The sequence below is a fragment of the Lepus europaeus genome, chromosome 13 (assembly GCF_033115175.1).
Source record: "Lepus europaeus isolate LE1 chromosome 13, mLepTim1.pri, whole genome shotgun sequence".
Taxonomy (NCBI): Eukaryota; Metazoa; Chordata; class Mammalia; order Lagomorpha; family Leporidae; genus Lepus; species Lepus europaeus.
The window spans coordinates 64,399,072-64,414,944 of NC_084839.1; the positions used below are offsets into that span (position 1 = coordinate 64,399,072).

The 15,873-nt window shown below is 41.8% G+C and overlaps 1 protein-coding gene across 1 annotated transcript in view; it reads left to right on the forward strand.

Annotated features, from left to right (window-relative positions):
* APLF (aprataxin and PNKP like factor) overlaps positions 1 to 15,873 on the forward strand; it is a 106,813-nt gene that overhangs the window by 27,821 nt on the left and 63,119 nt on the right. Inside the window, exons 3-4 of the mRNA XM_062208696.1 lie at positions 10,448 to 10,620; positions 14,864 to 15,011. Coding sequence (XP_062064680.1) covers positions 10,448 to 10,620; positions 14,864 to 15,011 — 321 coding nt within the window. The remainder of the gene's footprint in view (positions 1 to 10,447; positions 10,621 to 14,863; positions 15,012 to 15,873) is intronic.

Genomic DNA, 15,873 nt, shown 5'->3' on the forward strand with positions numbered 1-15,873 from the left:
CACCACAGAAATAAAAAGAGTCATCAGAAATTACTACAAAGAGTTATATGCCAGCATGGCCGGTGCCGTGGCTCACTTGGCTAATCCTCTGCCTGTAGCACCGGCACCCTGAGTTCTAGTCCCAGTTGGGGTGCCAGGTACTAGTCCCAGTTGCCCCTCTTCCAGTCCAGCTCTCTGCTGTGGCCTGAGAGGGCAGTGGAGGATGGCAAAGTGCTTGGGTCTCTGCACCCGCATGGGAGACTGGGAGGAAGCACCCTACTCCTGGCTTCAGATCAGTGTAGCGCCTTCCGTGGCAGCCATTATGGGAGTGAACCAACAGGAGGAAGACCTCTCTCTCTCTCTCTCTCTCTCTCACTGTCTATATATCTCTCTGTCTCTCTCACTGTCTAACTCTGCCTGGCCAAAAAAAAAAAAAAAGTTGTATGCCAGCAAACAGGGAAATCTATCCGAAATGGATAGATTCCTAGACACATACAACCTACCTAAATTGAACCATGAAGACATAGAAAACCTAAACTGACCCATAACTGAGACAGAAATTGAAACAGTAATAAAGGCCCTCCCAACAAAGAAAAGCCCAGGACTGGATGGATTCACTGTTGAATTCTACCAGACATTTAAAGAACTAACTCCAATTCTTCTCAAACTATTCAGAACAATTGAAAAAGAGGGAATCCTCCCAAATTCTTTCTATGAAGCCAGCATCACCTTAATTCCTAAACCTGAAAAAGATGCAGCATTGAAAGAGAATTACAGACCAATTTCCTTGATGAACATAGACACAAAAATCCTCAATAAAATTCTGGCTATAGAATGCAACAACATATCAGAAAGGTCATCCACCTAGACCAAGTGGGATTTATCCCTGGTATGCAAGGATGGTTCAATGTTTGCAAATCAATCAATGTGATACACCACATTAACAAACTGCAGACGAAAACCCATATGATTATCTCAATAGATGCAGAGAAAGCATTTGATAAAATACAACACCCTTTCATGATGAAAACTCTAAGAAATTAGGTATAGAAGGAACATTTCTCAGTACAATCAAGGCAATTTATGAAAAACCCCGGCCAGCATTCTATTGAATGGGGAAGAGTTGGAAGCATTTCCACTGAGATCTGGTACCAGACAGGGATGCCCACTCTCACCATTGCTATTCAATATAGTACTGGAAGTTTTAGCCAGAGCCATTAGGCAAGAAAAAGAAATTAAAGGTATAAATTCGGAAGGAAGAAGTCAAACTATCCCTCTTTGCAGATGATATGTTTCTTTATTTAGGGGATCTAAAGAACTCTACTAAGAGACTATTGGAACTTTATTTAGAGGATCTGAAGAACTGTACAAAGAGACTATTGGAACTCATAGAAGAGTTTGGCAAAGTAGCAGGATATAAAATCAATGCACAAAAATCAACAGCCTTTGTATACACAGGCAATTCCTCAGCTGAGAAAGAACTGCTAAAATCAATCCCACTCACAATAGCTACAAAAACAATCAAATACCTTGGAATAAACTTAACCAAGGGCGTAAAAGATCTCTATGATGAGAATCACAAGATGTTAAAGAAGGAAATAGAAGAGGATACAAAAAAAAAATTGGAAAAATCTTCCATGCTCATGGATTGGAAGAATCAATATGATCAAAATGTCCATTCTTCCAAAAGCAATTTACAGATCAAATGTGATACCAATTGAAATACCAAAGACATTCTTCTCAGATCTGGAAAAACAATGCTGAAATTGATATGGAGGCACAGGAGACCTTGAATAGCTAAAGCAATCTTGTACAACAAAAACAAAGCCAGAGGCATCACAATACCAGATTTCAGGACATACTACAGGGCAGTTGTAATCAAAACAGCATGGTACTGGTACAGAAACAGATGGATAGACAAATGGAACAGAATAGGAACACCAGAAATCAATCCAAACATCTACAGCCAACTTATATTTGATCAAGGATCTAAAACCAATTCCTGGAGCAAGGACAGTCTATTCAACAAATGGTGCTGGGAAAACTGGATTTCCACGTGCAGAAGCATGAAGCAAGACCCCTACCTTAGACCTTACACAAAAATCCACTCAACATGGACTAAAGATCTAAACCTATGACCCGACACCATCAAATTATTAGAGAGCATTGGAGAAACCCTGCAAGATATAGGCACAGGCAAAGACTTCTTGGAAAAGACCCCGGAGGCATAGGCAGTCAAAGCCAAAATTAACAACTGGGATTACATCAAATTGAGAAGTTTCTGTACTGCAAAAGAAATAGTCAGGACAGTGAAGAGGCAACTGACAGAATGGGAAAAAATATTTGCAAACTATGCAACAGATAAAGGGTTAATAACCAGAATCTACAAAGAGATCAAGAAACTCCACAACAATAAAACAAACATCCCACTTGAGAGATGGACCAAGGACCTCAATAGACATTTTTCAAAAGAGGAAGTCCGAATGGCCAACAGACACATGAAAAAATGTTCAGGATCACTAGCAATTAGGGAAATGCAAATCAAAACCACAATGAGATTTCACCTCACCCCGGTTAGAATGGCTTACATACAGAAATCTACCAACAACAGTTGCTGGAGAGGTTGTGGGGAAAAAGGGACATTAACCCACTGTTGGTGGGAATGCAGACTGGTAAAGCCACTATGGAAGTCAGTTTGGAGATTCCTCAGAAACCTGAGTATAACCCTACCATACAACCCAGCCATCCCACTCCTTGGAATTTACCCAAAGGAAATTAAAATGTCAAATAAAAGAGTTGTATAGACCTCCATGTTTATTGCAGCTCAATTTACAATAGCTAAGACATGGAATCAACCTAAATACCCATCAACAGTAGACTGGATAAAGAAATTATGGGATATGTACTCTATAGAATACTATACAGCAGTCAAAAGCAATGAAATTCGGTCATTTGCAACAAAATGGAGGAATCTGGAAAACATCATGCTGAGTGAAATAAGCCAGTCCCAAAGGGACAAATATCATATGTTCTCCCTGATCTGTGACAAATAACTGAGCACCTAAAAGGAAACCTGTTGAAGTGGAATGGACACTATGAAAAACAGCCTTTGTCTTGAATGTCAAGGAACAACTTATTCTTTTATTCCTTTTATTTTTTGTTTTACTTAATACCATTGGTTGAACTCTTTAATTAATACCCAATTATTCTTAGGTGTTTAACTTAAAAGTGATCCCTGTTAAATATAAGAGTGGGAATAAGAGAGGGAAGAGATGTACAATTTGGCACATGGTCAATCGGGCTTACTCCTAATGGTAGAGTTAGAAATGTGCCAGGGGATTCCAATTCAATCCCATCAAGGTGGCATGTACCAATGCCATCTCACTAGTCAAAGTGATCAGTTTCAGGTCACAATAGACCATAATGATAGGTCTAAGAGTCAAAGGGATCACATAAACAAGACTAGTGTCTGCTAATACTGATAGAATTAAAAAGGAGAGAACAATCCAACATGGGAAGTGGGATACACAGCAGGCTCATAGAATGGCAGATGTCCTAGACAGCACTCTGGCCTCGGAATCAGCCCTTAGGGCATTCGGATCTGGCTGAAGAGCCCATGAGAGTATTTTAGGCATGGAAAGCCAAGACACTGTGGCAAAACACACACACACACACACAACTAAATTAAAGATCTCTGTGATTGAGATCCCAGTGGAAAGAAAGGGCCATCAAAGAAGGAAGTATCTTTCTCTGAAGGGAGGAGAGAACTTCCACTTTGATTATGGCCTTGTCTAAATAAGATCGGAGTTGGTGAACTCAAGAGGCTTCCATAGCCTTGGCAGCTCATGACAAGAGCCTCGGGTGATTACTGATGTCATAAATAAGAGTGTCAATTGGTAAATAAACAACAGGAGTCACTGTGCACTTACTCCCCATGTAGGATCTCTCTCCTTGATGTGTTGTACTATGTGAGTTAACTGTATAACTAGCTCTCAAACAGTACTTTATACTTTGTGTTTCTGTATGGGTGCAAACTGTTGAAATCTTTACTTAGTATATACTAAATTGATCTTCTCTATATAAAGATAATTGAAAATGAATCTTGATGAAGAGTGGGATGGGAGAAGGAGTGGGAGATGGGATGGTTGCGCATGGGAGGGAGGTTATGGGGGGGAAGAAGCCGCTACAATCCAAAAGTTGTACTTTGGAAATTTATATTTATTAAATGAAAGTTTAAAAAACCAAATGTACCGACTTAACATATTTAAAGTATTTTGTTATTTTTCAAGTTTTGTTTTATATGTCATTGTCATTTCTTTCATTTTCAATTTTTGTGTGTTTGTTTTCTACTTCTTTGCTTATTCATATTGTCAGATTTTTGTCTACTTTAAAACTTTATAAACTACCTTTTCGACTTCACATACATGTGACATTTTTGTTAGAATGTATATGAGTTTAGTTTGACAGTTTTTTTTTTGTTAGCAGTGAAAAATATGTATTTAGGTTTAAGTTAAAGGATCAAATGTTAGACTTTCTTTGAATGTCATTTTTGTTCTCAGTTCTGGGATTTTATGTATTAACACTTGTAGGAAAAAAATTTCATGAAGCACACACATATAAAGATTTACTATCTTTGTGACTGGATTTACTGTCAGTATTTAACCACCTATGATTTAAAATGAAATGTTTTCAGTTGAGGAGAAATTACTCAAACTGAATATTTCTTCATCTTTGCAATGACTTTCTAAAGAACATTTCCTTTTCTTAAGGATTTTACATTTTCCACTCTTAAGAATTTTGTGCCTTTGTAAGCTTAGGATTGTTAATACTTCATGTTTAGAGACTCAACTGAAGGTTTAGAATACTATATTAGTCTAAGGTCAGAAGCAAACCTCATTTAATGAATATTCAAAGTTCAGGCAGGAACTATGTATTGACTTGTTTTGAATCTATCTTTTCCATCAGCCCAACATTCCCAACTTTGATGACCATGGCATACTGAAGGCAAGGGATGACAACTAACTCTTAGATGAGGAGTAACAGGGAACTATCCCAAGTCCAGAGATGTGCACAGGCTCTGGATCTGCTGATTTGTCATGAACTTTTTGCACTTAGAAGCTCCACCTGTATAAGTCAGAGGACCACAGAGATAAATTAGGAGTGGCTGTTAACACAGAGAAAGGTTTCTAAATATTAAGTTTAAATTATAGCTTGACTTTTATGAAATGTAGCAGGATTCTCTAGCAGAGAGGTGAGACACTGAGGCTTTCAGCAGGAAGCAGCTTTTATTCTTGTAGATGCTTGCCTCAGTGGAGTCACTTCCAAAGGCTGAGCCCCGACCATGGCAGGGCATCGTCTTATATACCCTTTAACAAACACCTTTACATACATGGTTGCATACAACCTGATTGGAAACTCCAGAGCTGTAGGATTGGTTACAGAATGCACATACAAATACTGATTAGGCCATGCTGATTTTTTTTCTCAGAAGGTCTCTCTCACCCCATGTTCTTAGAAGCCCCTCACCACATTTTTCTTTAAGCCAGTGCATCCTGATAGCTTTTACTTTCTCTTGCTTCTATCCCAAGAGGGACCTTCTGCAGGGTCAAAGAGCATCATCTTGGCCCAGGGACTTATATTCCCATAACATCATTATGTGAGCGGCTTCCTTTCAACCATGGCCTCCATTAGGCTGGAGATGAATCTTATGACCAGGGCAACAGGCAAGGTAGAATCAGGCAAGCCCCTAGTATCAAAACCACACACTTAGGAGGGTCGTGAATCCCCTAAAGGTTGAAAACTACCCCTCAGATAAATCTCTAGGGTTCCAGGCTTTCCAGGTCTGGGCCATTTTCTTCCATGTCTGGATGTGGGCCACTTTTTTTTTTTTTGATCTGTGATTTTCTCAGTTACTTTTTCTTCATCCAATGTAGTCAGTTTTACCTTTTCTTTAGACCCGCAAGGGCCTTTGTAAATCCCTTTCATCTTTTGCCCAGAATCCTCTGCCATGTATTGGGGTTACTTACTACATTAACTTGTTGAGAATACAAAGATCTTATTTTTTCTTATTTTACATTACATGTCAGACAAAGCTGAGTTAAGGTTGTCCAAACAAACTCACCAAACTGATTACATTATATAGAGTACTACACAAAATTTAATTTTGGAACAAAATCCATCTCTGTTTAAAAAATCTCATGGAGAAATTAAAGTTTTGTATGTGAACATCATTGTCCGCTACCTCTTCCTGATTCATCAGCCCTAGCCAGATGAGCCCATCTACATCTCCAGGTGAAGTCTGATCCCCTTGTTAGCAGCAGCTGTTGTGTGGAGTTGTCTTTTAGAATGAATGCAGCTCCTTCCACACCTCCAGAGCTGAAGAACTCTGGGTCTCCCACATCACATAGACCCAGAGTTCCAGGGAGCAATCAGATCTTGTAAGAAATAGCAAAGCATCTCAAAATTCAGAAATAACAACCAAAGCCCAGGAACAAATGTAACTGCTGTGAAATCTTACAATGGAGGCCTTAATTCCTATAGGTGAAGGCTATTTGCAAATAAAAAGTTACTTTCCCCAAAGAAAAACACAATAATCAAAGAGTCATATTGAGGTCATCAACTACTGACCGTGGTGTACGTGAGGACAGAAAGTAGACAGAAAAAAAAGAGAAAAGACTCCCTGATTTTAGTTTTTCCAGGACTTCCCCCAAGCTTCATCACTTGAACACAATCTGTTGGCTGAAGAACTAGATCACAAATGGGAGAAATCCAGCATCACCAGGACATACACATCAAACAGTGCTCCCACACACACTCACACAGGACACCACCATGGCTGTCAAGCTTGTGGCAAGGATTGGGGCCACAATTATAACTATAGACAGTAGCAGAGAATGACAATATATTACAGTAAGAGATATCAACAATCTAGAATAAGCTACTTATCTTGTAGGTTGCAGGGCTGTTGGTTCCTCAAGCTTTAACCATGCATAGATTGGTCAGCTTCCAGAAGGCCATTGTCCTTGGGAGTCTCTCAAGGGATGGCCTGATTATTCCAGGTGGTCAGGTGGTCAGGTGGTCATCTTACATGGTGCAGCTGGATTGGGGATGCGCTCTGGGTCATGAGAGGCCAGTTTCACCCTGCTGTATTGGATCCAGGGCACCACCTTGGCAACCTTAACTGCAGTAGGGGTGGTCAAAACAGCTGTGAACAGACTTCTTCAAAGAGGTTTTAGGGGCTGAACATTTTTTTTTACCCACATAGCATCTCCTGGTGTTTTACAATTAGGGTGATGACCAGTCTGGCTTCTTTAAGTTGATGCGGGGTGAAGTAGGGACCTGCAGTCAGACAGGGTTCAAGCAGAAGATGGCCTCTCGAGGGGGCTGCACTGCCAGTTTGCAGAAGCTGTTTCAAGGTTTCATATGCATGGCCATCTACAATTTCATTGCTGTACATCTGGAGGAAACATATCTAACAAGCAGATTAAATACACAGGGTCCAAAGCAAAAGGACAGAACCATTATTAAGAGACCTAGGAAAGGCACTGTCCAAACCAGGAGGAAGTTTTGCCCTTGAGCTCTGTCTTCATGTGGGGTACTGGAAGAGACATAGAGGAAGTTGTGAAGATCCTTAGTGTAGATACTCTGTTGGCTTCTATTACCTGGCCAGTCTGGGAGGAGAGCTGGTTTGAATAGGAGGTTAGGATGGAATAGGCAGCGTTTCTAAAGGGAAATTTATAGTCCTGCCTGTAATGTTACTGGCCCTAGGTAGTCCCCTCACTAGCAGTGGTTACCTTGGAGATGGGTCAAAATGAAGGCCTTTTCAACTTAGGGAGGGCCAACGGGGTCTGTAGCTCTGACCTGGGAGTCCTTCATTCCCAGGGCAGTTCTGTTTCCAGTGGCCCAGCTCTTGACAGAGCTGACAGGACTCTTTAGAGGTTGGCTTCTATCATGACTGTTGTTTGCCCCAAACCTTGTCTTTCTACGTCGAAAAATGATGCCATTTGGAGGTGGACTGGCCTTGTTGGGTCTCCTTGATGGAGGATCACTGTGTAAAGCTGTTATTAATTGACCTGCCACCCATTCCTACATTGCTCCTGTTTCTTGGCTTGCTCCTCTTTTCCTGGGTCTTTGTTGAAGTAGACCACAGGGTCAGCCTTTAGGATGTCAGCCAAAGGGGTATTCAGTCCCATTCCTAATCTTCAGTGGCCTGAGCTAGAAATCTGTAGTCATAGGCATGTTTGACAGTTTTTTCCAGTGACATAAGACAATGCCCATGAGAAGAGCTATGTCTTCTAGGTAAGATCATGCACTCAAGGGGGGTAGATTTATTCTGTTGGCCATCTATATCTTCCTTCTAAAAGGTGATAATCACACATGAAGAGAGAAAGAGAAAGGGTGAGAAATCACTTTGTAGCCTGTCTCGTTCAGTCACCATTCACTCACACTCAGAGAATGTCTCCAACCTACCACCCACTGCCTTAGAATTGTAGTTTCATTTGAGAGAGCCTTCTCACCTTGGTACTCCTTCTGTCTTACGAGCTATTTGGGCAATTCTGGGATGTGATCAGGCTCCCCTTCTGCCTCTTTGGAGGCGGGCAATCAAACCTAATGAACCTCAGGCTCCTACCAGTTTTGACAGGCAGTGCTCCCTTGCCTGTTTCCTGTACCACACCAGGTTCCTTTGTGCTCCCCAGGTCCTTGCCCTGACATACTGGGAGGGCTAGCCTCCTATGGATCAACCTTTCTGCTAGGCCAGGTGTAGTCACCTCTCCTGGTGTCCCCAGGCTTGTACCCCAGCGACAAAGGAGGTGGAAACACCATCTCTGAATCCCAGACATTAGCTCCCAGAAATGTAGTGGGATTCTCCAGCAAAGTGTCAAGACACTGAGGATTTCAGCAGGAAGCAGCTTTTAATCTTGGGGGCACTTAGTTCAGTAGATTCACATCCAAAGACAGCCCGGGACATGGCAGGGCATTGTCTTAAATACCCTTTAACAACTTTACTTCCTCTTTGCATGTATGGTTGCATACATTCTTATTGGATACTCCAGAGTTACAGAATTGCTACGGGCCATGCTATCCACCCCTACTCCCCATAAAGTCCTTTTATTACAATGTTCTCAGAAAGCCCCTCACCACATTTTCCTTTTAGCCAGTGCCCCCTTAGAGCTTTTTCTTTCTCTTCCCTCTATTCTGAGAGGGGCCTCTGCCACAAACTCTAACACCCATGACTCCTTAGGAATATGCTGTTGCATAAATTACACTGCATCCCATTCATATGCAGTCTTATATATAATTTTTTTAAATGACTCAAACCAATTTTAAAAAGCCTATCAAATTTGTATTATCTCTGGCCTTTATCTCCAGGTTTTATTTTATTGCTTTCTTTCCTTTTTTAAAAAAATTATTTATTTATTTGTAGAGTTTCAGAGAGGCAAAGGCAGAGAGAGGAGAGAGGAGAGAGAGAGAGGAGAGGAGAGGAGAGGAGGGAGGGAGGGAGAGAGAGAGAGAGAGAGAGAGAGGTTTTTTATCCACTGGTTCACTCCCCAAATGGCTGCAACAGCCAGAGCTGGGCCTATCTGAAACCAGGAGCCAGGAGCTTCTTCTGGGTCTCCAGCATGGGTGCAGGGGCCCAAGCACTTGTGCCATCTTCCACAGGCACATGAGTAGGGAGCTGGATCGGAAGTGGAGCAGCCAGTACTGGAATTGGCATCCATTTGGGATGCTGGCACCACAGGCTGCTTTACCCACTACGCCACAGTGCTGGCCCCTTTACTGCTTTCTTACAACACAGAATTAAAGGATAGAAATGTTTGTAATAACAGATAAACAGCAAAGAATTATGACCAGATCTTCATGAAGTTAAACTAGATAGATTATTATTATTATTTATTTTTTTGACAGGCAGAGTGGACAGTGAGAGAGAGAGAGAGACAGAGAGAAAGGTCTTCCTTTGCTGTTGGTTCACCTTCCAATGGCTGCTGCGGCCGGTGCACCATGCTGATCCGAAGCCGGGAGCCAGGTGCTTCTCCTGGTCTCCCATGCAGGTGCAGGGCCCAAGGACTTGGGCCATCCTCCACTGCACTCCTGGGCCACAGCAGAGAGCTGGCCTGGAAGAGGGGCAACTGGGACAGAATCCGGTGCCCTGACCGAGACTAGAACCCAGGGTGCCGGCACCACAGGCGGAGGATTAGCCTGTTGAGAGCCGCAGCGCCAGCCAAAACAGGAAATCTTTTAACCAGTTAAGTGATAACTTTTTTTTTTGCCTCATGGAGAAATGGAAAGTATATTAGGGCTTTAGTTTTTATGTATAAATAATAATTGTGGTACTTATGGGTGCCAGGTTTATTAAACTTTTAAGTTTATACATAAATTATTTTGATACCAAAGTTCTGAATGAATTCATATTTAGTTGAATTTTGTCATAATATGGATTTATACCATCCCTGTATTTTTTCTTTGTTAGATACACACAAATCCATGTTTTTATCAGTCTTCCAAGAGGAGCCAGCTCTTACCAATGAAGACAAATCTGTGGCGCTGGTTGAATCCTGGAGATACTTTTTCTCTGTTAGTTGACAAATATATTTTCCGTGTTTTCTCTACACGCTCTGAAACAGAAATGGAATGTACCTTGAGGTAAGCTCGCCTGAGGAAATGAGAGTGAGTAATCAGTCATCACAAATGCTTCAGTAGAAACCATTCCCAGATTAAATTGTATTGGACATGTAGTTGTTCTGTGTTTGTGTGTTTTTGTGTATCTGTGTTTCTAGAGGACATTTGACTTTGGAAACATTATGCCTCAGTAGTCATTGCCCATCCACGTGTGGAATCTTTTACATTGTATTCAGAATATGTTTGCCATCTAACAGAAACCAAGGTACCTAACTTGAAAATGACTATATTTTCATCATATTTTAGCTTTATAAGTTTTATTAAAGTATTAACCTCTGACTTAGACTATATTTTAACTTCTCTTTCTTATATGAAATAACAGGAAATACAGAATAGAGAAACTGAGGAAATTAGAAAATAGAATAAGCATATTAACATTTATTACAAAGTTAAAATTCATACATTACTTTTTTGAGCCAGTCAGTAGAGGATTACTTGGCATTGTGCTAGCTTTAAAAAGATAGCAAGTATAAACTGGACCTGTAATAGCAGATGGGCAAAATTCTCTGATGGTAATGGTATTAATCAGAAATAAGTACCAATACAATATCTATGAAGATCTTCAGTTATTTTGAAATTAAACAACATATTTATAAGTAACCCTATAGGTCAGTTATTCCCAAAGTAAATAGAAAGGAAGAAAAAGCAAACAAAAAGATTGGAAGTCAATGAAACAGAAAATAAAAAAAAAAGAACATCAGAAAGTATAGTTTGGGTTCTTTGAAAAGATCAATAAAACTGGAAAAAAACCTTAGTAAAGCTTATCGGGGGAAAAAAAATATGAGAAAACACAAAATTTGCCACTGTCAGGAATAGAAGGGAAGGATACCATTGCTAATACTATAGACCTTAAAGGAACAATAGAAAAATATTATTGAAAATTTTATGTCAATGAATTTGACAGTTTCAGGGGTGAGGAACCTTTGGTCTGCCAAGGGCCATTTGGGTATTTATAAAATTATTCATGGGCCATACACAGTTATCAGCTTAAAAATTAGTCTGCTATAGATTTATTGAATTTCAGTTCCCACCTGCAGGGCCAGACCAGATGATTTTGTGGGCCTAGTACTGCCCACAGGCTAGACGTTCCCCACCTCTGGAATAGGTACAGTTCTTTAAAAACAAACTTCCTGAAACAAATGCAGGAAGAACTAGAAATCTGGAGTTGGGTGTTTTGTGTAGCAGTTAAGATGGTGCTTGGGATGCCTGCATTCTTTATTGAGTCTGGGTTTGAGACCTGGGTTCAAGTTCCAACTGTGCTTCCTGTTCCAACTTCCTATGAATGTACACCCTGGGAGGCAGAGGTGATGACATCAATACCTGGGTTCCTGACACTCGTGTTGGAGGCCTGGTTTGAGTTTCCAGCTTACAGTTTTGGACTGACCCTGTCTTGACTGTTGTGGACGTTTGGCAAATGAAGCAGCAGGCAGAAAGTCTTCATGTCTGTCTCTCTCTCTTTCTGCCTTCCAAATAAATACACTTAGAAAAGAAATAGAAATATAATAAATCTTATCTCCATTAAAAAATTGAGGGGTGAACATTTGTCCTAGAGTTAAGACACCTTACCTGCATTCCCATGTTGGAGTGACTAGGAGCCTTGGGCTCCTGATTCCAGCTTCGTGCTAATGCATGCTCTGGGAGACAGGGGTAATAGCTCAGGTAATTGGTTCCCTGGCACTCAGATAGGAACCCTGGATTGAGTTCTCAGTTCCTGGATCCAGCCCCAGGCAGGAGTCATTGTGGGCATTTGTGGAATAAACTAATGGATGGGAGCACTCTCCTCTCTGCCTATGAAATAAATAAAAATTTAAAAATTCTGAATTCATAATTTATGAATTCCCTTCAAGGAATTTCAATAGTGAATTCTATTGAACTTTTTTTTTTAAGATTTATTTATTTACATGAAAGTCAGAGTCACACAGAAAGAGAAGAAGAGGCAGAGAGAGAGAGAGAGAGAGAGAGATCGAGATCTTCCATCCGCTGATTCACTCCCCAGATGGCCGCAAGGCTGGAGCTGTGCCAGTCCAAAGCTAGGATCCAGGAGCTTCTTCCAGGTCTCCCTCATGGGTCAGGGGCCCAAGGACTTGGGCCATCTTCTACTGCTTTCCCAGGCCATAGCAGGGAGCTGGATCGGAAGTGGAGCAGCAGGGACTCGAACCAGCGCCCATGTGGGATGCTGGCACTGTAGGCAGCGGCTTTACTTGCTACACCACAGCCCAGCCCCTCTATTAAACTTTCAAGAAATAAACAATACCAATATTATACTTTTTTCCCTCCAAAATAGAAGATGATACACTTCCTAACTTATTTTATGTTTCCACAATCATGATACCAAAATCTGACAAGACTTTACATAAAAACAATACTACAGATAAATATTCTTCATAGCAAAATATTTGCAAATCAAATCCAGCATTATATATAAGAAGTATAATACCATATACAATTACCAAGTGAGTCTTGTTCAATAAATCCAAGGTTGGTTTTTTTTACATAAAAAGCAATCACAGAAATTCGCTATAATAAACTAAAGAACTATCCTAAGCAGCATCTTTTTTTTAAAAAAAATAATATTTATTTTATTTACTTGAAAGAATTAGAGAGAGAGGTACAGACAGAGAGAGGTCTTCCATCCTTTGGTTCACTTCCCAATTGGCTGCAACATTTAGAGCTGAGCCTATCTGAAGCCAGAAGCCAGGAGCCAGGAGCTTCTTCCAGGTCTCCCACGTGGGTGCAGAGGCCCAAGGACTTGGGCCATCTTCCTCTGCCTTCCCAAGCACATTAGCAGGGAGCTGGATCGGAAGTGGAGCAACCAGGACTTGAATTGTTGCCCATTGAGATGCCAGCACTGCAGGCTGGGGCTTTAATCCACTGCGCCACAGCGCTGGTCCCCCTAACCAGCATCTTAACCACTAGGCTAATCATCTGAAAAGTAGAAACTTTTTTTTTTTTTTAAAGAGAGAGAGAGAGAAATCTTCTATCTGCTTTTTCACTCCCCAGATGGCCACAACAGCTCAGGATGGGCCAGGCCAAAGATGGGAGCCAGGAGCTTCATTCGGTCTCCCTGAATGATGGATGGCAGGGGCTCAAGTACCTGGGCCAACCTCTGCTGCTTTCCCAGGCGCGTTAGTACGTTGCTGGATCTGAATTGGAGCAGCTGAGACTCAACTTGCGCCTATATGGGTTGCTACATTGGCAAGCGGTGGCTTTTCCTGCTACACTACAACACCAGCCCCTAGAAACTTTTTAATCTTCATGACAATCTCTATATGGAATAGGTACAGTTATTATCCCTGTGTTAAAGATGAAGAAATGTAAGACACAGAAAGTCTGAGATTTGGCCAAGGTCATATAGCTAATATATGGTGGCAGTAGGTTCCAAATCCAAGCCAGCTGTTTCCACAGCTGGTACTTTTTCTGACTATCCCAGGCTGGAAAAAAGTACTTACTTTGGCCGGCGCCGCGGCTCACTAGACTAATCCTCTGCCTGCAGCACTGGCACACCGGGTTCTAGTCCCGGTCGGGGCGTCGGATTCTGTCCCGGTTGCCCCTCTTCCAGGCCAGCTCTCTGCTGTGGCCCGGGAGTGCAGCGGAGGATGGCCCAAGTGCTTGGGCCCTGCACCCCATGGGAGACCAGGAGAAGCACCTGGCTCCTGGCTTCGGGTCAGCGCGGTGCGCTGGCCGCAGCGCGCTGGCCACGGCGGCCATTGGAGGGTGAACCAACAGCAAAGGAAGACCTTTCTCTCTCTCTCTCTCTCACTGTCCACTCTGCCTGTCCAAAAAAAAAGTGCTTACTTTAGCACTCATTTTAGTTGTGAAAACACTTGAAAAATGGTTAAATAAATGTGGTGTAGCTCTGTAATAGTGTGCAAGAGAATGAACTAGAGAGAGCTACAGGTTAAAATGTTGATAAATCTTCATGGTATATTGAGAAACCAAAAAGTTAGAAATATATAAAGCATATACCTTTTCTATCAGATAATAGATGCATACATACATGTAATAAAAGCATAAAATGTGTCTGGGACTAAAAATCATCTAATTCAAGTTGGTATTTACCTTTAGAGAAAGAATAAGAGGGAACAGAAAAAAAGCTGGGCATGGAGGGAGCTTTGCTTTTATTTGCAGTGAAATGGTGGCCAACCATGATACAATAATGATGTTTAAATTTAAGTGATTAAAAATAAATTTCTCTTTCATTTTATAGAAACAGTCAAATGCTTGAAGAAGATAATACACCAGATGAAATACCAAAATCTCCCATGATTAATTTGCCTGATAAGACACCTAGTACCTCACAACTGGAAATAAGAACAGAAAATACCAAGGGCCAGACCACTACCACAGCAAGTGCGGTGAGAAATCTAAGATCTCCTCCATTTGTTTTTGTTTTGTTTGTTGTTTTTTTGACAGGCAGAGTTAGATAGTGAGAGAGACAGAGAGAAAGGTCTTCCTTCATTGGTTCACTCCCCAAACGGCAGCTACGGCCAGCGCTGCGCCAGCCTGAAGCCAGGAGCCAGGAGCTTCCTCCTGGTCTCCCATGCGGTTGCAGGGCCCAAGCACTTGGGCCATCATCTCCCGGGCCACAGCAGAGAGCTAGACTGGAAGAGGGGCAACCGGGAACAGAATCCGCACCCCAACCAGGACTAGAACCGGGGTACCGGCGCCTCAGGCAGAGGATTAGCCTAGTGAGCTGCAGCGCCAGTCTCCTCCGTTTGTAATATGGCCTTCAAGTTATTTCCAGGAGAGAAAAGAACTACAAATAGGCATATCCTAACAGTAGTGCCAGTATTGATATCATTTTGCTGCTTTTTTTAAAAAAATATTTTTTTATTTATTTGAAAGTCAGAGTTACACAGAGAGAGAGGCAGAGTCTCCCCCCTGCTGGCTCACTCCCCAGATGGCCTCAACAGCCGGAGCTGTGCTGATCCGAAGCCAGGAGCCAGGAGCTTCTTCTGGGTCTCCCATGCAGGTGCAGGGGCCCAAGGACTTGAGCCAGCTTTTACTGCTTTCTCTGGCCATAGCAGAGAGCTGGATTGGAAGTGGAGCAGCCGGGACTTGAACTGGTGCCCAAATGGGATGTGGCACTCCAGGTGGTGGCCACTGCTGTTTTCTTTAAGCTGTAGAGAATATCCCACTGGCATAGCACTGCAATTAATAGAGATCATTAATTTCCTCATTTAAGATATTTGACTAACTCATCTATGCATTGAGATG